This window comes from Girardinichthys multiradiatus, chromosome 2 (genome assembly GCF_021462225.1).
Source record: "Girardinichthys multiradiatus isolate DD_20200921_A chromosome 2, DD_fGirMul_XY1, whole genome shotgun sequence".
Classification (NCBI taxonomy): Eukaryota; Metazoa; Chordata; class Actinopteri; order Cyprinodontiformes; family Goodeidae; genus Girardinichthys; species Girardinichthys multiradiatus.
Genome location: NC_061795.1, coordinates 39,465,112 through 39,488,642, shown reverse-complemented (window position 1 = coordinate 39,488,642; position 23,531 = coordinate 39,465,112). Strand labels below are relative to the sequence as shown.

The window sequence follows — 23,531 nt, the reverse complement described above, 5'->3', positions numbered from 1 at the left end:
AAAATCCCAATAGTTGTGGTTGTAGTGTGACAAAACTTAAAGATTTCAATAAATATCAATACTTTGACAGGGTGGTGCACTTTTTGCCAGGAGTACTTTCGAATATACATGGATATAACTTGCAGTGTTTCTTTTGTCAACCACCTACTTTGATCAGAAATTCTTTGTATCACTAAACCCTCTTTGATGCTCAGAATTAGAAGTTGCCATATGTCAGTGACTCCAGCACAATAAAGCTTGGTGTTAATCTTTTTTTGCATGTAGCTAAATACAAACTTAATAATACGTCGATATGGGTCCAAAGCGTCAGGATCACTCATGATCTGGCAGTTTGATCAAAATATATTAACCAGCAATGATTGTTTTGGAAGTTGACCTATGTGTTCCTGCTTCTTTGTACAAGTAAAAAGGAAGAGATGTGCAAAGACTGAAATATGAAGGAAAACAACAGATGCCTGAAAGAGGAGAAACAGGTCAGACGTGATCCAAAAGTTAGCCTGATGTGTGTATCTCCAGCTGCAGATGCAGCAAAAAAAAGAGGCAGAGGGTTGCACAAATAAAAGCATTGTGGTAAATACTTGCAGGGGCAAAAAAGGGATTTTATAGATACCTAAAAAAAAGAGAAGAACATTGTTTGATGCATATACATGGTTTTATGTACACACAACAAACACTTCAACCTGAATCTTCATAGCTAATATTTTCTCCTCCAGCTTGTTGACATCAGAAAAACTTTCTTTAGCTGCTTTAATTTTCTGAAGTTTTCAGCCTCTTCCAGCCAACAAACCGTGGAGAACTCAGCTTTCAGTGAACAAAGCTCGAGTCAAAGAGAGAAGACATATCTATTTTGGCACAAGACATTTCTGTATTCATTATTTATTTAAAATGTTTCGTCTTACCTCTTCATTCTCAATCTTCAGAGTAGCCAATCGAGACTGCAACTGCTGGAACCTCAGGATGAGCTCCCCATTGACTGGTGGCTGTGCTGTGATATGGCACACCTGGAAGAGAGAACACATCTTTATATAGTAATAAATCCTATCCACATTCTTTTTTAATTACAGAGAAAACCTCAGTGACTTCTGTGAACTGGAAGGCAGACAGCCACAGAACAAGAGCTACAAAAACAGACATGATGTCAGCAAAGTGGCATACGAACAATAAAACCGAACTAATGTTAAACTACTTAAATCCAGGGGAAGGAAAATACTTGATTTGTGAAATTTAGTGCCCTATAAAACATGATAGGGCAGCCCGTTCACAATAAAAAGCTGCACTTAAGCACTATCAAACCTCATTACATTATGTCTGAAATTGCTTCTCTCCAATTTTTATTCATGCCGTGTTTTTGTGGATTTGCAGTTCTAAACACAGCCCTGTTTTCATTTCATTCCACGGTCAATCAGCAACAATCAGCTAAGACAATTATTAACTGTAAAACTGCTGCAAAACTGTCACATCTCATCAATACATCATTATTGTTAGTCCACAACATACTTCGTCTCCCATGTGAGACTGGAACTCAAATTTGGCTGGTGGGCAGAAGGCTGTAGGATACATCTCCATGAACCTCTGTCGGTCACTCCGTGGGTCCAGACTGTCCACTGCATTTTCTATGATATCTAAACCCTCGTGGCGTGACGTTTCCAGGTTGTACTCTGCTGAGAGGCAGGTCCGCAAAGCCCGGTTTAGACTTGCATGGTACCCCAAATCGCAGCACTGGATGGAAAAAAAACAGAAGAGAAATCTTAGCTGGGAGGTTTTTAACAAGAAAAATTAAAACATATATAAAAAGACATGATATCACAGAAATTATAACGCACAAAAATAATTATGTTTTTAAAATTTGTAATTCGTTTGTATATTTGCTAATGGCTTTTAAAACTAGCAATTTGCACATTTATACACAGCTGCCTTGCTACTTCATAAATCAAATAGAGAACATTAGTAAACTAAAAGCATCATGAAGACCAAAGAACACATCAGACAGTTGAGTTTTAAAGTAGGATTAGGTTAAAAAAAACAAAACACTATCCTAAATTTAAACTTCACAGTGAGCATTTTTTCATGCATCATCTGCAACTGGAAAGACTATAGCACAACCGCAAACCTACCAAGACATGGTCATCCACCTAAACTGACAGATCAGGAAAAAAGTGTTGATGAGAAGTGCAGCCAAGAGGCCCATGGTAACTCTGAAGGAGCTGCAAAGATCCCGAGCTCAGGTTGGAGAATTAGTCAAGAAGACAATTATTAGTTGAAATCTGCCTTTATAGAAGAGCAGCATGAAAAAACAATTATTAAAGGAAAAAAGCCATAAGATATCCTGTTTCCAGTTTGCCACAAGCCATGAAAGGTACATTAAAGTGCTCTAGTCAAAAAAGACCAACATTTAACTTTATAAACCACATACAAAATGCCCTGTGTGGTGGAAATCTAACAGGGAATGATGTGGTGGCAGCATCATGCTGTGGGAATGCTTTTCTGCAGCAGGACAGGGACGTTTGTCAGATGATAGGAACATGGATGGAACTAAATACACGACAATATAAAAAGGAAAACTAAGTAAAAATAAACATGAATAGTTTAGCCTTCCTAGATGACAAAACATGCTTGACTTTGAGTTTCTGTAAGTCACTACAGGTAAAACAAAAAACAAAAAAACAAGGCTAGTAATTTTTACAAGCTTACCAGCAGGCTTTAATTGTTAGATTATGTTTTTAAAGCAAAGAATTGGAACAGGCTTGATGAATTTTGAACTTTCAACATCCCCTCTGTAAATTAGTCAGCGTTTTTTTTTTTTTACTTTTAACAGAACAAAATCCAGTAAAATCCAATGTACTAGAAGTTTTTGTGGTTTAATCAGAGTAAATCGTTTTCTGTTAACACAAGATTCATGGTGGAAAAAAATCACAGCCTGACCTTTAAAAAGTGAGACATTTCCATTTCAAAGCTGAGCCAAGCGTGTTACCTAACCTGGATGTTATGTTCAGGGTATAATGCTGATTTTCCCCATGCTGAACCTCATCCTCTTCCCAGACACATGATTCAAACACACATATCCACACTTTAAATGCCTCATCTGCAAGCGTACACTAAGAAACAGGGTTTCTTAACATTTTTCATGTCAAAATGATTAGATACTTCTGCAGTGGTCAGGCTTTAAATACAGAACCTGGACAAATGGATGGATAGATGGATGGATGGATGGATGAGACAGTAGACAGATGGATGGATAAATGGATGGATAAATGATGGATGGATGGATGGATGAGACAGTAGACAGATGGATGGATGAATGGATGGATAAATGGATGGATAAATGATGGATAAATGTATGTATGGATGGATGGATGGATGGATGGATGGATGGATTAGAAAATAGACAGATGGATGGATGAATAAACTGACAAACTGATGGATGAAAGAACAAAGAGATGGATGGATGGATATAACAATGAGACATGGAATATTTTTCCATACTTATCCAGATCTGCAAAATATTTAAATCAGACTACATTTTTCCAGGCATTTCATCCAAGATGCAGGGATGTTTCTGCTCCACCTGCTTGTCAGCACACTTTGTTTTCTGACCATGAAATGTCTCCTTATTAATTTAAAAATATGTGTGAAGCTGCACATACAGCTCCTGCAGAGTGCATCCCACATAATATCACTCAACCACACACACACACACACCCTGGTGAGATGTGAAGGCCTGTGAGCAAAGCAGGGAGTGGGGTAATTTCAGCACACAGCATGCTGCCTGAGAAGAAGCTGCATGTCTCTCCATCCTTCAGTCCTGTTCAGAATATAAAATCCTAAAGTCTCACTAAAAATCCAACCTTCTCCTCCTCCTTTAGAAAAAGCAGGGAGAGCAGTGCAGCAGCTCTATATCTCTAAAAGAAAACTGGAGGAACACAGGTGAGCCGGATTATAAATAAGCCATGGCTAAAGGGTCCAATGTCTGCTTATGAAAAGGTGAAAAGAGAGATCTCTGTAACTAAACGTGCACAGATCCAGAAACAATTTACATGTTCTGAATGATTTTAATAACCTTAAGATGATTAATGTAGATAAACCATGGCTTTTACCAAAAAATCTGATGTTTAACTTTGTCCTGCAAAATGTAATCCTGTTAAAAAAAAACTTCAAATGTGACTCTGATCTGAGAAAAATGCCACACGAAGATCATTTCAAAGTTTGTTTTAAAATCCAGAAAACTTATATTATCTGTAAAACATTACTTCTAGCATGCAAGAGTCATTTGGTTTCATACTCACATCAATTAAGTCCGACAAGTCATGGATGTAGTACTTGAAAACAGACGCATTTGTGGCTTCCAGTGTCAGCAGGTACTCGTTCCGCGCTTTGATCGACTTCAGCTTGTTCTCCGAGTACTTGGCTTGACGCTGACAAGAGATTAGAGGCAGGAATGAGAAACAACAGAGCGAGTGTGACAGGGTAAATTTAATGAGTAGAGAACAGCCTTTTTGACAAGTGATTATAGTTGTATGTCTCTGCGGGGAAGGTGAGTCACAGAGCTGAGACTGGATTATAGGAAGAACAAGGTTTTCAATAAACAAAAACAATGAGTTAGATTGCGGTGTAAATAACAAGAGAAGCAACAAAAAAGAAGAAAAAACTAAACTAAAAAAATAGCTTCTGCTTTTTGATTCAGTCGGATGCCTCAGTCGTCTTCATACTACACCACACGAACATAAGACAGTTAGTCACAATTTCCTGACTGACCAGTAGGCTTTGACTCATCATCATTCATATCTCAACACTTCCAAATGCGTTCCTGGAAAAGTTCTGCTGAAACCATCCGTTTCCTCAGCCTTTAATCATTTCCATGGATATTTAACAAATTACAGGCCGATCCTGAGAGTAAAGTATCTGCTTGCTTGGCTGTGAAAATGGTCTCAGGGTGTTTTTCTTTAAACAGGTCAGGGAGATTTGAGAGAAAACTATTTGTACTGTTGCCAAAAGCGCACAAGGTTTCTATCATTGTATGAAGTGCTAAAATTGTTACAAGACGTCATGTTTTCTTTCAACTACCTACAGTGTCTTGCAGAAGCATTCATATATTTACAGCCTTTACACATTTGTCATTTTACATGAACTTCAACTTATTTTAGTGGGATTTTAGGTGATAGTCCAATTGTGAAGTGGAAGGAAAATGATACATGGTTTTCAAATATTTCTGTAAATAAAAATGTAAGAAATGTTTATATACAAAACACCATGTGTGGTGGAAAACTATCTCTGCACATCACCATGGACACATCAATCCCACCATGAAACACAGTGGTGGCAGCATCAAGCTGTGGGGATCGGAGTTGACAGGAAGATAAGTGGAGCTAAAAGTTAATCCTAGAAAAAACCCTGTTAGAGGCTGCAAGTAGTTTGCATCAAAGTATATTCATGTGTTAGAATAACCCATTAAAAGTTCAAACATTTTCCAATTGAGAATCAATGGCAAGCCTTGAAAAATGCTGCTCACAGACCTGACTAATTTGCAACAAATGGGCAGAAATGTTTGTCTTCAGAGGAGCAAAGCAAGTAGAGACATTCCCCAAAAGACTTACACACCAGACTTTTCAGATATTTTCAGAACAAAGTCTAACTTTCTTTCCACTTCCCAATTTTTCCACAATTTTGAGTTAGTCTGCCAAATAAAATCCCAATAAAATACAATAATGTTTGAGGTTTTAACCTGACCAAATGTGAAAGGTTCAATGATAATGTATATCTTTCAAGGATACTGTAAAGATACGAACGAGAAAAGCAAACAATAAACAAATTATTTAGTTTATTTAAATATGCTTATCAAAATAATTTACAATAAGCTTGTATTTTACCTTCTCTTTTATTTTCTCGATCTTCTTCTCCATCCGTATGCTGAAGACAGGATCTCCCCTCCCAACCTGCTTTTCTTCCTGCTTCTCAGCTTCCTTCAGCTTGCTCTCAGCATTGATGCTCTCAGAGTGGTACATGTGGTAGGTCTTCATCACCTGTTAGATGCACACACAAAAAAAAAAAGAAAACGCCATAAGATGCAAGGAAAATATTCCTTATGACCCTCTTTATAACTGATTATTTTAAGTAAAGGAAAAACAATCCTAAAACTAGCGGTGTCATGAAATCCCAAACAAATTAAACGGGATGAATCTAATGTTCTGCCTTTAATATAGAAAAGAATCAGCGAAGGCTTCATCGTGGGCTTTAAAGTGTGAGATGCAAGCTGACTGTACTTTTAAGTGCTTTTAGTCAACACAAATAAGCCCAGTATCTGCAAGTCTTAAAGTACATTCATTCAGATTAGATTTCAGTCCTGTACATGTATTTGTATTGGGTGACATGGCCTTTTACCACAGTGGGATTTTAGCAATCTTATAAGACTATTCCATGACACATTATGCAACATGGATCTTATAAACTTTGATATGGCATAAGTTTGATGAGTGCACATTGTACGATGACCATTTACTGCGATGCTGCTTTAGCATGTGCCACATCAGCGCCATCCATTTATGCCACCAGAGACAACCAAAACAAACACAATGAAGAACGCAGCCCTTGTTGTTGCGGCATTTATGTGCCTCGAAATAAATATGAAGAAGAGGAGGAGGAGAATGAAGATGCGCTGCTGGCTGGGGAAAACAAGCCAACCTGGGATGCTGGTTTTATGCTGCACACTGTCAGATATTTATCACAGGATATCTTTGGTCACAAGATGCTAACACTGGCCATCCCTGAACCTGTCTCACAGTGTGACGTAAGACTGCAGATTTAGAGCCACAACCAAAGATTTCTCTACGATTTTCCTACATTCCTTGTCAAAATCTAATGGTGTATAATGGCCATTAGGGGTCAATAAGTATATATCTGAGGCCACTATATTGGCCTTTATGTCTGCTGTATCTATAACATATGCTTCTTGAATGTATTTTTCACTATAATTCCATCACTGTGAGCTCATCTCCTCTTTGTCCCAGTTCATTGGTGCTTCTGTATTTTGGAAACATTCAGAGCCACTTCCTTAAAGTCTGAGTCAACACCCCAAATAGGAGTTTGTGTTAGTCATACTCTGTCCACAGATCAATTACGAACTGACTCACTTGTGAGTAGAAGGTAAACCATTAAACAAAACACTTTGCTCAACAGAGCACTATAGCAAGTACTATTAAAGAAGGAAGCTTTACGGTGGTTGATGAAGAATCAGTGGCAGTTAGGTGTGTAACGATACATCCAGCTCATGAAACAAGACCATACCCAATATTGGGTTCACAAGACTGAGACAAGATTTAAGCAATATTTGGCAAAACCAGAAATCCACTTTTTTATTTTTTATTTACATCAGTAAAAGTCTGACAGCAAAGTATGTTCTACAGAATCTGTAATCAGTGTACAATGTGTTCAGCCAGAAAACCACTAAAATGCTCCTTTTTGTGTTTTAAAAGTATAATAAAGGCCTAATTTACATAAATTATCAAGCCCAGGTGTAATAGATTATTAATTAGTGTTTTAGATTTTCAGTTATATGCTCAAATGCAGTCCTATTGCAATAAAAACTGTGAAATACATTGTGAAAGAAATATTCCAGGAAAAATAAAATCACCCTCATAGATGTATAAAAGGAAAACAGAAGATGAATTAAATAAACTAAAGAAATGAAGCCAGACAAAAGGACATATGAAAAAGAGAAAAATTGATTTGTGGAAATAAGAAAAAAGGCAATTAGATGATAAGTGTCATGCTGTGTTTTGGAGGTAGAACCCAAATGCAGGATTATACGGAGTTGAAAAAAGGTTTAATGAAAAAATTAACTTACATATGACCAGGTACAGGCAGGTGAAAAACTACATAACCAGGTTGGTAGCAGGTGCATGAAAATCCAGGCAACAGACGTAGAAGAACTCAGGACTGGACCAAGGCAAAGACACAAGGTAGATAACAGGATGATAACGTGCTGTTAACGGAAGGAGCCAGTTGGGAACAATGCAAACCAGAGAGCTTATAAACTGAGAGAAGTGAAGTGAGAACCAATGAACTGGGAGAGAATGAACTTAATCAGGAGGTTTTCACTTGTAGGCTGCACAGCTTCAGCAAAGCCTGTCAATCATATGTGAGAACAATCTGTCAAAATCTGCTCTTCCGTCATGATGTTTACTTGTGGCAGCTTGAATATTGTGCCTCTTGTGAGCTCATCGATCTAAATGCACACACAGCAGAATCATATTTACCTTAATTTAGTTTTTAATAACTTTGTATGATGTAAGCATGACTGACTGAATGACTATCCATCCATCCATCCATCCATCCATCCATCCATCCATCCATCCATCCATCCATCCATCCATCCATCCATCCATCCATCCATCCATCCATCCATCCATCCATCCATCCATCCATCCATCCATCCATGTTAATCCTCTTGCAAACAATCAAAAGCAAGGGACAAGGTGGGGTACACCATATACATGCCACCAGTGCATCACCGAGCCAACACAGATATACAGTATTTCTGCAAATACTCATACCTAAGAGCAATTCAGAGACTACAGTTAACCTAACATTCATGTTTTTGGACTGCTGAAGGTCACCAGAATAGCCAGAGAAAACCCACACACGAACAGAAAGAACATACAAGTTCCAATAACAAAGAACCTGCTGATTTATTTGTGCAAAAATGTGTTTATGTTTTTCTAGTCAGATGTCACTATGTATAATAAAGATTTTTATTCTAAGACCAAATACCACAATACACATCAGCAGTGGTTTTACCTGGAATGAACCTTCTCCATCAAATTATAACTTCACAACCTGTCCCTGAAACAAATTTGTCTGCTCAAAACCTCAACTTCATTCCAGAGTCTCTCTCATCTCAGAATATAAACATCTTACACCCAAACTCAGTTATTTTTGAATGTATGGAACAGCAAAGATAACCCCGATTTGTCTGGAGTTCCTCTCTTATGGTTGGGGTTTGGCTTAACTGGATTCAGTTTGGAGATGGGTGATTGACCTCGGGCCCTGCACTCTTCACTTACTGGTCTGGAGTCTGCCACGGCTGTGTTTACTCTGCAGCTGTTTTTGGAGGGACATATTTAGAGCAGACCAGACTTGTTATTTCATTCTCAGAGGCCAACACAGGGACTGTGACTGTCTGATGCAATAGCTACAATGTGTGTATGTGTGTGTGTGTGTGTGTGTGTGTGTGTGTGTTCTCACTGGGAACTAAATCAGGTCAAATCAGCTGCGTGGACAGTAGTGAGAGTGACACTCTGAGTTCAGAGCAGCCCTTTGTTTGGAAGAGCAGAGTTATGGACTGAGTTGCAGCCACGTTGGTCCTCTAAAGTGAGTAACTGGAGACTAAAAGCAAACTTAAAAGCTTGTCATTCAATCACTGGGGTGGCACGACAGCTGCGTTGACTTGTATTTAATTAGTGTACATCCATTGTTACCATAATGATCAATAGTGAGACTATTGATTGTGAGTCAGGGACATAATGATTAACTAACAACACAATACATCTCTAATTAGCAGTTTTCCTAATACTGATATGCCAAAATACTTTGTTTTGATATTACTGGGGTATCAACAATGGGCTTCAAGGGCCAAAACATGAAATCAAAAGATTTTAACTATTTCTTTTAGTTTATCACAGGCTTAGAACAACAAGTTGCATCTCATGCTCCAAATGGCAAGTGACGCCAGTCAGATGTCAGATATAGGTACATGTGTGCAAATAGCAAAGGATTCATGATTGATCAAGCTCGACAACGCCCCAGGCCTCCGAACACCCCAGATCCCAATCTGGCTGAACATCCAGGGTAAATTCCTCAAAAATCTTGTCCCACAGAAGCCCCACCACATAATCCACCAGTCTTGTCTCCAGGCCTATGGAAGAGATCTTATGTATACAGGATGATGGATCCAAGTTGCTCTGTTGACACACTGGGGACTGACACTGGGTGGTTTCAGTGTTATGACTGATAGCTGTATATGAGGATTCCTTATGTAAACTAGTGCAATAAGTTTTCCTAACTATAAAACTTTATTTTCTCTTTCTACTACTAAATAAAGTCAACAGTGCCACAATGAAACAACATGTAAGAAAATCTATATAGCGAGTTGATTTTGGCTCAAAACATCCCTCTGTGGGTTTACATGGGTTTTCTTCTTACGAGATGGAGCAAACAGCTGATGAGGGCCATTAAAAACAAAACATGGGGTCTAATGAGTCAAGCAACCCCAAACTGGATACTATTCGAGGGTTTAATAGCTCGTTCACTGCTTGATGGTTTTGATCTAGAAACAAAGTACAGATTGTACAGTAATTTGTGCGGTGGATTTTGTAGGGTGCTGAAAACAAAATATCGATTTAGCTCTGTCACATATCAATGTTACAGATGGGAAACTGAAACACATGATGGGAAACTGTTTTGACTAGAGCTAATTTAATGCTTCTAAGCAGCCTTAACCACTGTCAAAATGAATGTACCGTAATTAGATGCTTTAGTGGAAAAAAAGCAAGTCATTACTACTTACTGTGTATAGCTCATTTAGGACTTTCATTAAATCTTCCTGGAGCTGGAAAGCAATTTCCTTGCTCTGCAAAAAAAAAGAAAAACAAGGAAGGAAAAATGGTTACAACAATGTACATTTTTTTCATAGTACATGAAATAAATACAAACATATTCTTTCCAAAAAGACCATTGGTGTCCATTTCTCTCTGTCAAGATGAACTGCACTTTTTAAATGGACAAAAACATATGTTTTTAATCCCATTAAAATATTGTACTGTGAAAAAGAATTAGCTTATTTTATATTTTAGTCATACTTAAATCTTCCACATCATGAAACAAATTTTAATATTAGACAAAGTTAACCACTAAATACAAAAGGCAGTTTTCCAAATGATGATTTGATTTATTAAGGGGAAAAAAACAACTTGGCCCAATGCGAACATCTATTTATTTTAAATATGATTGAAAATATAATGAATTAACCATAATGAAGCACATGTTTTTGAAAGTGTTCAATTTCACTAAAGCCACACCCAGGCCGGATTGGTGTCAGATCTGTAGAATAAAGAAATAACCTTAAAAGCACCTTTCTGACAGCATGAAGGAGGCTAAAAGATCTCAAAAAGCAAAACATTATGCAAAAAGATGCAATATTGTTGGTATTTTCCTCTTGGTAGCTGTTAGACTGTATAACCCAAAAAGCTGTTTACATTTTTGCTATTCTTTGCTAAAGTTTCCAGATTCTTATAAATAATACCTTTGCGTACAAATATACTAACAGCACACATTGTACAGTTTTTACATTATTCTAATTTATTTGTACATTTCTTAGGATCTGCATCTGCTATTTATTCATAACTGTATAGTTTTCCTATCTCATATGTTTGATATTACTGGACAGTCTCCTTTTTATTATTATTGCTGATTTTTATGTGTATCTGTGTGCTTCCACTTGCCCTGCCTGCTACTGAGTTGCTGACATACTTGAATATTCCCACTGGGGGACAAATAAATTGTTGTCATTTTCTTTTCTATTCTGATCTAAAGAACACAACAACATCTATAGTGCTGCAGGACTGACTTACCCCAGTTAAGGTCAGTGTTGATTTAACAATAAGAAAGGCTTATGCTGGTTTGTATAGCTTTTTTTAGAATTAACAAATGAAATCATCATTTAAAAATTGTTTCTTGCATTTAACCCTGGGCATTATTGTCAGAACATTTTGAATGATCTCAGACATTTAGGAGTGACAAAAAAAAAACCTAAAACAAATCTGTAAAACAAATCTGTACTTTCATTTAGACAAATGAAATAATTTAAATCATAACAAGATAAAACATAACAGAGAACTCATCTTGCTTTCAGGATTTTTTGTGTGAAAGTGATATCAGCGTCTTGCTCACTTTTCCACCCAACAGCAGCTTGAGTTTCACTCCCCACATGCTCAACACATTATATGGCTGCCACAACTAAGACTTCTTCCCAATATGTTAACTCAATCAGCCATGCCACAGGCCTGACTCAGTAACACAATCATACACATGCCCACATTAATTCATCTAGCAGTTGTGGGGTACGGTTTTAACAGTGCTGTTGCAATGGACTTAGACGGGACTTTCTATTAATCTAATTGTGGCACTTCCATATTTCCTTGGCACTGACTCATACGGTGTATCACATGTTTATAAATTTATGAGTCATGACAATGAATTTTTGATTGCTCCACTGCAGTTGATACCGCAGGCTGGATGTTACCTGGATGATGTTACAGCCTTGGCCGGCACGTCAGGTCTCTTTCTAACCCTGTTATCCTCAGACAAATCTCATTCCTGGAGCCACTTGGAGCAAAAGGCTCTGCAAGAGTTTTCTAAGGAGGTAACACAAAACCTACAGGAGAATAATTTTACTTCGGATCAAAACATAGAATGCACTGGCTCAAACTATTGGATATGTTATTATTAATATTAACAAATTACATAAACTAGGATGTTCTCTTTTTTGGTCCCACAACTCAAAGCTCTGGCTGAATTCTCAAACATGATCCCGGTTTAAAAATTATACTGATTTTCCAGCTCCAGTGGAGTGTCTCTTCTGGACCAGGGACAAGAAGCAGACAAGGATGAAAAGACACAAGAAAGACACAATCTCCTCCATGTTGCATGTCCCGCACCGATAAAGCTGCACAAGCATGTGGACAGATAGCAAAGAGGATTACACTCTCGTGTCTGAACTCCGAGAGTCTTACTTGGAGACAGGGCTAATCAGCGACACCTACCTAATCACCACCTTGTGAGTACAGATACTTAATTTATAGCTGTTACTTAGTCAGGTGGGGAAACTTAGAGAAAAATTTGGTGCAAGATCTCCTTAAAAAGGTTTAAGGACTCCTTCAAGATAAAGGAATCAAAACACCATCCCGTGACATGTAAAAATATTCATTCCCCTTGAACGTTTTCACATTTTGTCACATTAAAACCACAAACATTAATGTACTTTATTGGCTTGTGGAGACAGACCAATATAAATTGGCATATGAATGTGAAGTGAAAGAAAATGGCCACAAATAAAAATCTTGTGGTGTGCATCAATATTAAGCACCTCTGAACAATACCTTTTAGAACCATCTTTCACTAATATTACTGCTGTAAGACATTTGGGTTGTGCCCCTGCAAGCTTGCACATTTAGAAATTTTAAATATTGCCCATTCAACTTTGCAAAATATCTCAAGCTCAGTTAGTTTGGACGGAGAGCATTTGTGAACTATATTAGTCAAGCCTAATCCCATATTTATATTTGAATATGGGTTTGAACTTTGACTGGGCTATTCCAACGCATGAATATACAGGGGTTGGACAATGAAACTGAAACACCTGGTTTTAGACCACAATAATTTATTAGTATGGTGTAGGGCCTCCTTTTGCGGTCAATACAGCGTCAATTCATCTTGGGAATGACATATACAAGTCCTGCACAGTGGTCAGAGGGATTTTAAGCCATTCTTCTTGCAGGATAGTGGCCAGGTCACTACATGATACTGGTGGAGGAAAACGTTTCCTGACTCGCTCCTCCAAAACACACCAAAGTGGCTCAATAATATTTAGATCTGGTGACTGTGCAGGCCATGGGAGATGTTCAACTTCACTTTCATGTTCATCAAACCAATCTTTCACCAGTCTTGCTGTGTGTATTGGTGCATTGTCATCCTGATACACGGCACCGCCTTCAGGATACAATGTTTGAACCATTGGATGCACATGGTCCTCAAGAATGGTTCGGTAGTCCTTGGCAGTGACGTGCCCATCTAGCACAAGTATTGGGCCAAGGGAATGCCATGATATGGCAGCCCAAACCATCACTGATCCACCCCCATGCTTCACTCTGGGCATGCCACAGTCTGGGTGGTACGCTTCTTTGGGGCTTCTCCACACCGTAACTCTCCTGGATGTGGGGAAAACAGTAAAGGTGGACTCATCAGAGAACAATACATGTTTCACATTGTCCACAGCCCAAGATTTGCACTCCTTGTACCATTGAAACCGACGTTGGGCATTGGCATGAGTGACCAAAGGTTTGGCTATAGCAGCCCGGCCGTGTATATTGACCCTGTGGAGCTCCCGACGGACAGTTCTGGTGGAAACAGGAGAGTTGAGGTGCACATTTAATTCTGCCATGATTTGGGCAGCCGTGGTTTTATGTTTTTTGGATACAATCCGGGTTAGCACCTGAACATCCCTTTCAGACAGCTTCCTCTTGCGTCCACAGTTGATCCTGTTGGATGTGGTTCGTCCTTCTTGGTGGTATGCTGACATTACCCTGGATACTGTGGCTCTTGATACATCACAAAGACTTGCTGTCTTGGTCACAGATGCGCCAGCAAGACGCGCACCAACAATTTGTCCTCTTTTGAACTCTGGTATGTCACCCATAATGTTGTGTGCATTTCAATATTTTGAGCAAAACTGTGCTCTTACCCTGCTAATTGAACCTTCACACTCTGCTCTTACTGGTGCAATGTGCAATCAATGAAGACTGGCTACCAGGCTGGTCCAATTTAGCCATTAAACCTCCCACACTAAAATGACAGGTGTTTCAGTTTCATTGTCCAACCCCTGTACTTTGTTTTAAACCATTCCATTGTGGCTCTGGATTTATGTTTAGGCCCCAGTTCTAAATCTTTTGCAGTCTCAAACCGGTTTTCTTCTGATATTTTCTTGTATTTTAGCTCCATCCATCTTTTCATCAACTCTGACCAGTCTCCCTGTCCCCCACAGCATGATCCTGCCACCACAATGTGTAACCAAGGGGATGTGCTGTTCAAGTTGATGTAGTTAGTTTCCCTCCACACAAAACATTTTGCATGTAGGTAAAACATTTAATATTAGTCTCATCTGACCAGAGCACCTTCCTCCACATGTTTACTGTGACCCCTACATAACTTGTAGCAAACTGCAAATGAGACTTCTGTTGGCTTTCTTCCATCCATGGCTTTCTTCTTGCCACTTACACATAAAAGCCAGCAATATAGTTGTCTGGTCAACAGATTCTTCCTTCTTTATCAACACTGTGACTCCTGACTGCAAATGATTGCAGAGGGTGAATACATATGCATGCCACAAAAGACAGGTGGAGTCGCCTCCACTTTCTGGGGAGACTGAGGTCCTTTGGAGTGTGCAGGCCTTTGCTCAGGACTTTTTATGACTCTGTGGTAGCCTCTGCCATCCTCTATGCTGTTGTCTGCAGGGCCCCAGCACAGAGTGGGACAGGAACAGACTGAACAAGTTGGTTAGGAGGGACATCTCTGTCCTGGGCTGCCCACTTGACTCTGTGGAGGTGGTGGCTGAGAGGAGGATGTTAGCCAAGATCACATCCATCAAGGGTATAGCCTCTCACCCACTGCACTGGACTGTAGAGGAGCTGAGCAGCTCCTTCAATGGCCGACTGAGACACCCTCAGTGCAGGAAGGAGCACTAACTCAGGTCCTTCATCCCCCACCGCTGTCAGACTGTTCAATACTACTGTATAATAACTCGAGTAATAACCTCTGTATTTGCAATCATTGTCAATTTAGCACAATCACCTCCACTTCTTATTGTACATAAGTTATTTTATTTTATTATTGTACTACTTATCGTATCGTGTCTTATCATGTCTTATCTTGTCTTATCGTATCGTATCTTATATTATTTTATCATATCGTATCTTATCTTATCCCTCCTTTTCATTCCATTTCTTGCAGCACATAGTGTATCAGAAGAGCTTGCGACCCATATAAGCAGGCCTCAGTCATTGATGCAGCCATCCCAGATCCTGATCCTGGAGACCCATAGCTGGGAGTTTGGCTGACTTGGTAGACCTGCTGGCTGGTATGCATGTGCTCCCGGGTTCGAGTCCACTAACTTCCAGAATTTAGGGGAGAGGTGGCCTCGTGGAGGGCAGGACGCTTGAGTCCAGGAGAGACTTCAAGTTTCTCGGTTTGAAACACAGACTGCCACTCTGTGTCCCCCAGCAAGACCCTAAGCCCCAGAATGCTCCCTGGGCAGTGCACAGTGGCAGCTCCATGCTCCTGAGGGGATGGGTGAAACACAGAGGACAAATCGCATTGGAATGTACAACTGCAATGACATATAGGTGATCGTAATTATTCCCTATTACTACCTACTGTACTAGTGTATCTCATTATCCTAGTATCCTAATAAAATTCATTGAAGTCTAAAGTTGCAATGAGTCAAAATGTAAAAAGGTTCAAAGGGTGTTAATACTTTTGCAAGGCACTGTAGTTAACCTATTCATTATGTTCATCAGAGCCAAGTAAATTTGCTTATGAAGTGGTATTTTTTCAACATAGAGCCTAAAAACACAAAATGATTGTGGGAAAGATCTTAAGCAACTGTAAGTTGAGAAGACAAAACCTTTGACTATCAGTCAGATCAAACACACATCAGTTCTTCCCAGTTTGGAAAGCTGGGATGTGATCCAGAGCTCAATGAAAAGCTTTCTCAGGGATCTCACTGGCTGTGAGACTGTCTGCGTGAGTGAGAGAAGTAAAGACAGACATGGCAGTAAAGGAGCAATGCATTCAACAACTTTACTAACCTTTTCACTTGAACACACTCAGAACAACGCTTTGAACCCTGAAATGTTATCCTCTTTCATACTGTTGCTAAATGTAACACATAAACTGTTTACCTTAAATTACAAGCAGTGACAGTTGCTTACCAAATGCTCTGTTGCACAACCAATGTTGATTTAATTTCCTCAATTTATCCCCCTTCATTTGAAACGAATCTCAGTTGGGGGGTTTCCAATTCAGTCGAAATCATTAAACGTTCCCTACGAATGGGTTTCCTCTTTTGGATTCATACCATCTGTATCCCAACCACATCAGAAGGATAAAACAAACCCAGCAAAGAGAAGACAGGGAAGCCTTTAGGGAGTGGTGGGTTTCATAAAGCCACTGACATAAATCATAGTTTACAGGCATCAGTCGCTTAGGGCCTCTGTGTGTATTGGGCTGTTCTGCCACTGTACAGCAGACCTTAACTACATTTAACATGTATGTATTAACTTTAATCAAATGTCAGAAGGAAAGCTTAAATTACACAGACAAACTAGTGCTGCACTTGGAATTACAGTTATCAACGCAATATCGGTGTGTGCAATATTGCAATCGCAAAAGACTACTTGGGTGCAATATTTGGTAAAACACTATATTTTAGGTGTCATGAATTCATCCTCTGCATATGAATGCAATATTTGACCAGTTGGATGAACTTTAACTGCCCTTGTCCCCACATAACCTATATTTATATTGAAGGAAAAGGCTAATGCTCACGGAGGACGGTCAACATTATAGAAAATAAAGTGGTAAGCAGTGGTTTGGTAAAAAAAGAAGAAAGACAGAAATATGTGAGTTAATTGTAATCAATATAGTTATTACCATTTTAGCCTGTAGTATCACAATTAGATATTTTCCTGGTGTCGTGCTGCCCTAAAACAAACAGGAACCCTTAGTTAACATGAATTTATGTTGGATGTAGGCGTAAGCCAGTTACATCTATCAAGGTATGCCGAGCTTTTTAAAAATTACCTTTTGCTGTGATTTAAAGCTCTTTTAATGACACACAAAAGACATTGTCAAAGGGACCAGAATTCTCTCTTCCAGCTTTAAAATGCACACTGCTGATCAGCTGGCTAAAAAATGCTACCACATTTTCCTCTCGCTCACAAGAAAGACAAATTTCGTTGTCCTGGACATTAAAAAACATGGACAGCCATGGCGTAGTAACTTAAAGAACACCACCCACCACTCCTAATAAGGTCACACTGTCTTAAAACTAGATGCAGAATGGCTGCAGGCTGGCTACCTGAGCACATAGCCTGACTAATTAACTAGCTAATGTCAGCTTATCATACTCTCAGTGTATAAGCACTTATTTTAAGTTTCTGTAACTCTCATAATCAATGTCAGGTTTTTCTTGCCTAGGCAGAAACAATTGTTGACAGAGAAGATAGAAAAATCAAAATGACAGAGAAGTGCTAATCCAGGACTACCTTCTATGTAAAAGAAAAGTAAAAAGTTAAAGGTAGTAGTAGCTCTGTTAGTGGCTTCATTTAGGAAAGAAGAGCAAATAAGCGTGCCTTGTTGCTGAAAAGCGCTATATAAATAAACTGGACTTGAGTTGACTTAAGCAAATGTATGTAAACTTCAGAATTAAAAAAAGTAAAGAATTGTCTCTCATTATCCTGATATTTAGCAAAGGGAAATTATTTTGGTGACCCTAACAGATCAAAAACAGGGAAGGTTTAGTCTGATTTAATGTCAGAGAATGGGAATAAAAAGTCTGTGTATCTTTTAATACAATGTGTAGATATGTTGTTTCAACTGTATCTCTTTAGAAAAGAATGATGACAGAACTTTGTAGTTGCTTTCTTTACAAGATGTTGAAGCACCATATTAATGGGTGTCCTGAAAAGTTTGAGCTGGGATGAAATATCTGGGCAGCACAGTGGCTTCCTAACTAAATATCGTCTTTCTCAGATTATGGGGTGAAATTTATGTTACACATATCTGAAAGTTCCTGAACATGGATGCGTACTGTCCGAAGCCTACAGATTGAGCTAATACTGTTTTTAATACTTTGGCCACTGAGAAGTTCAAAACTGCATCCAACTTTAGGAATACCACCTTCTAGTTGCTCCCACAGAAAGTGACTTTCATAAATAAAACAGAGTAGAATAATACAAAGAGCCAGTTGTATGAATAATGTAAAGCGAATGCATGTGATAAAAACTATCCAAGCATAAAAATCAAACAACAGGAAGACTTGCACTGCTTGAGTTTTATATAAAAGAATGGGGTGTGTCTAAATGGTGATGTTGTTTTTATAAAAATGCAAGACTGAACAAAGAAATGCATATACCAAACAAAGCGGTTGAGCAGAGGATGTTGATAAAGACCTCAGGACTGCTCTTTTCTTGTTTAGTTGCACTCTGTGGATGCCCTGCTCAGCATGAACCCTGAACATACATGGAAATATAAAGCCCTGGTCTTTGATGTGCTGGAAGGATGACAGCCATACAGCTGTCTCCTAGACTCTGCAAGGGAGCTCACGTATAACAGGGGGAACTTCTCTGTTGTTTGTGCCTCATTATTGGAGCTCCACTGAGATCAAACGCTCAGGGAGGCTTTAATTAGAGGACGAGCTGTGACCTCCCACCAAGCAGCTGTTTGTCTGAACAATGTCACCTGGATCCACAAAGAAACTGCAGAACTTTAAAGGGACAAACATTCCATGATGTGGTTTGATACTCCAGATTTCACAACATTTGAAACACGGGTACTCACAAAAGTGCAGCAACAGCACATTAAGTCATTGAGGATTTAAAGTGTGCTCAGAGTTTTATCATTATGTAATTTAGCATTAAACAAGTTTATCATTAGGATTAAATAGAACCACAACACTTAAACTTAAGCATCCACAGGCTTGTTGGTTATTATTTCGGTTAAACTACAGCTATAGCCAAAGTTGCAAAGCTAAAAATTAAAAATTTAAAAATTCATTTTCTAAATAAAGGAGAAATTTAAAGGTTTCTGATGAGTTGAAGCAAGTAAGAACACACAAGCAAAAATACTCTGCAAGCTAAATGTACACAAAGGCACTTTACTTAGAAAAGGCAACTTTGTAATTTAGCTCTCTGTGGTAAATTCATGTGACTCCTGCAGCAAGGAGCTCATAATCTGTTAGGGAGTTGTCATCTTTGTGGTGAAACAAAAGCAGTAGGGTTGGTTTTGACCAGAAAGCCATGAAAGAGTGAACGCACAATGATTTGAAGCTGCGGTAACCAAAGTTTGATGCCATTACTCTAATTCAGAAAACTTAAACCACAGTGGCTCAATGGAGCATAATGCCATCAGAGGCAAAGCTGAATATAACTTTCTGCATATCATACAACTAAATAGACCAGGCTGCCAAATGAATGGGTTAATTGGTAATTATAGGCTGTTTTTACAAAATGCTGACCTGACCACTGTGAAAAATCTGGATTGTGTTTGGGTGAGTTCAACTGTGATGAAAAAGTTTTTTTTTGAGTTTTTCGCATCTGACCCTTCGGCTTTAGGTTAAAGATAAGCATTAAAAAATCACTTTAAATCATAGTTTTCCACTTAGAAAAGTAAAAAAAATATGGCACATATTAAAAGCAAGCTGCACTCATATGCTACCTAGAACTGGAAATTCCATTAACTAATGAAACAAAATTTGTGCTGAACATAATACACATGATGGGGAAAGAAATGAGCAGTGTTATTTATATATGCAGTGACTCTAAATTAATAAGGTTCAGGTTTCTCATGATAGTTTCTGCAAATTTGTTGAAGTCAGATAATTTATCCTAATTTTAAATGTCAATTACAGAGACAGATTAGTCTTGCATTAGGCTTAAAAAATGTTTTACTGAGATGTGGAGGAAATTATTAGATTAACTATGAGCAAATTCTAGAGGGCTAGGAGTAAAAGGTCACCTTCTAAAACACGGAAATTATCTTAATTGTACATAGCAAAACCCAATTTCGGTCACAATCTCTGACCTAAACAACAAAACTTTAACAAATTATATAAATAAATGGCAGATGGCCATTCAAAAAGGAAGTAGAGGCCAGGCAGTAAAATAATTTCACAAAATCAGATGTTTTCTGCAGGAAAACAGGAAACAAAATCCTCTCAACAGAATCGAGAGGGGCCAATATCCCCGTACTGACCAAGCAGGTTGCTGAAACCTCTGGCATACTTTTCTTTATATTTTGAAACAGTTCCAAGGAGTAGAGCCCTTTTTGGTCAGCAAGTCCAAATTAGCCGAATCATTGATCCAACAGTCATGTGCCGCAGTATTTTCAACCCTCACCTTTTTCAGTAGCCGTGTGGAGTCTTCGCTGATCTGCATGAACCTCATGATGACATTGTTGAGGTAGATGTCACTCAGTGTTGCATGGTCTTTACTCTCCCTCCTGACCTGGTTCAGCAGCAGGTACCAACAGTTGACTGGTGACAGCAGATTCTGATCTTTTCTAAAGAAACCGGAATAAATAATCAGTGAGGAAGAGTCAGAAAGACAAATCAATAAGGTTTTAGACTGTATTTTGTATTTGTCAATGATGAGAATAAGAAGGAGCATATAAAAGAGCAAGAAGAGTGGCTCTTTATTTTTTGGACACCTTGCTGGGTAAATTGTTTATTGAAGGGGTTAAATAAAGTCAGCAGATCATAATTAACTTAACCCCTGTTAGTACAGGAACCCGAGCCTTTGCAAATGGTTTTATGCGTTCTTGTTTGCTGTCAGTGCATTTGAACACTTCCCAGTCTGCTTGACTCTGCGGCAGTCTTCAAAAAAGTTTCGACAATTTAAACAAGATATAAGGAGAGTCTTTTTAATAAGCAAGATGTACAGAAACAATAACCAAGATTCATTAACATGCATAAAATGATCAATTAAAGGTATCCAATGGGGGTTTGATAACATGTTGAAATTTCTCAGAGCATAACTGGTTCTTTATATGTTGACCAAAATAGTAAAGTTATAAATATCTTGTCAGTGGAATTTCAGTATGTTTATTTTAGGTCCCATGGACCTGAAATACACATAATGAGCTGAGGTTAGAGAAATTCAGCTCAGCTTTATTTATATAGCACATCTTAAACCCAAGTATATATTTAAGGAATTCACAGAGCATAATAACCCCCTCAAAGCAGACAGTTATGGCACACACACAAATTAAATAAAAAATTAAAAAAGCACAAAGACCTGGTTCTGCATAGGGCATAACATTTATGGTCCCTATAGACACCTTCAGAAGCATTTAGACCTAATTGCTCAAATCTAAAAAAGAAAACGTAGGAAAATGTTAGGATCTTTTAAAATGGGTCAGATTAAGGCATTTCAGACTTTTCTATTAAAGTCAGTACTCTACTCATAGAATTTTGGATCAACTCAAACATTTCACCCTCCGAAAGTGTTGAAATAAATATCCCAAAATGATTCCTAAGAGTAGCAAAGAAAGCCAACTCATTGTCCAAACCATTGTTTTTGGGTTCTCTGTGTCCTGTAAATACAGGTCCTTCTCAAAATATTAGCATATTGTGATAAAGTTCATTATTTTCCATAATGTCATGATGAAAATGTAACATTCATATATTTTAGATTCATTGCACACTAACTGAAATATTTCAGGTCTTTTATTGTCTTAATACAGGATGATTTTAGGCATACAGCTCATGAAAACCCAAAATTCCTATCTCACAAAATTAGCATATCATTAAAAGGGTCTCTAAACGAGCTATGAACCTAATCATCTGAATCAACGAGTTAACTCTAAACACCTGCAAAAGATTCCTGAGGCCTTTAAAACTCCCAGCCTGGTTCATCACTCAAAACCCCAATCATGGGTAAGACTGCCGACCTGACTGCTGTCCAGAAGGCCACTATTGACACCCTCAAGCAAGAGGGTAAGACACAGAAAGAAATTTCTGAATGAATAGGCTGTTCCCAGAGTGCTGTATCAAGGCACCTCAGTGGGAAGTCTGTGGGAAGGAAAAAGTGTAGCAGAAAACGCTGCACAACGAGAAGAGGTGACCGGACCCTGAGGAAGATTGTGGAGAAGGGCCGATTCCAGACCTTGGGGGACCTGCGGAAGCAGTGGACTGAGTCTGGAGTAGAAACATCCAGAGCCACCGTGCACAGGCGTGTGCAGGAAATGGGCTACAGGTGCCGCATTCCCCAGACCTGGGCTACAGAGAAGCAGCACTGGACTGTTGCTCAGTGGTCCAAAGTACTTTTTTCGGATGAAAGCAAATTCTGCATGTCATTCGGAAATCAAGGTGCCAGAGTCTGGAGGAAGACTGGGGAGAAGGAAATGCCAAAATGCCAGAGGTCCAGTGTCAAGTACCCACAGTCAGTGATGGTCTGGGGTGCAGTGTCAGCTGCTGGTGTTGGTCCACTGTGTTTTATCAAGGGCAGGGTCAATGCAGCTAGCTATCAGGAGATTTTGGAGCAATTCATGCTTCCATCTGCTGAAAAGCTTTATGGAGATGAAGATTTCATTTTTCAGCACGAGCTGGCATCTGCTCACAGTGCCAAAACCACTGGTAAATGGTTTACTGACCATGGTATCACTGTGCTCAATTGGCCTGCCAACTCTCCTGACCTGAACCCCATAGAGAATCTGTGGGATATTGTGAAGAGAACGTTGAGAGACTCAAGACCCAACACTCTGGATGAGCTAAAGGCCGCTATCGAAGCATCCTGGGCCTCCATAAGACCTCAGCAGTGCCACAGGCTGATTGCCTCCATGCCACGCCGCATTGAAGCAGTCATTTCTGCAAAAGGATTCCCGACCAAGTATTGAGTGCATAACTGTACATGATTATTTGAAGGTTGACGTTTTTTGTATTAAAAACACTTTTCTTTTATTGGTCGGATGAAATATGCTAATTTTGTGAG

General features: G+C 38.9%; 1 protein-coding gene across 4 annotated transcripts in view; it reads right to left on the bottom strand.

Annotated features, from left to right (window-relative positions):
• Window positions 1–23,531, bottom strand: part of srgap1a (SLIT-ROBO Rho GTPase activating protein 1a) — a 114,551-nt gene that overhangs the window by 39,556 nt on the left and 51,464 nt on the right. For all 4 annotated transcript variants that reach the window (XM_047391667.1, XM_047391677.1, XM_047391695.1 and 1 more), the window contains exons 3-8: window positions 20,940–21,102; window positions 10,559–10,621; window positions 5,865–6,017; window positions 4,284–4,412; window positions 1,498–1,719; window positions 900–1,001 (exon numbers count right to left, since the gene is read on the bottom strand). In XM_047391667.1, the coding sequence (XP_047247623.1) occupies window positions 900–1,001; window positions 1,498–1,719; window positions 4,284–4,412; window positions 5,865–6,017; window positions 10,559–10,621; window positions 20,940–21,102 (832 nt within the window). The remainder of the gene's footprint in view (window positions 1–899; window positions 1,002–1,497; window positions 1,720–4,283; window positions 4,413–5,864; window positions 6,018–10,558; window positions 10,622–20,939; window positions 21,103–23,531) is intronic.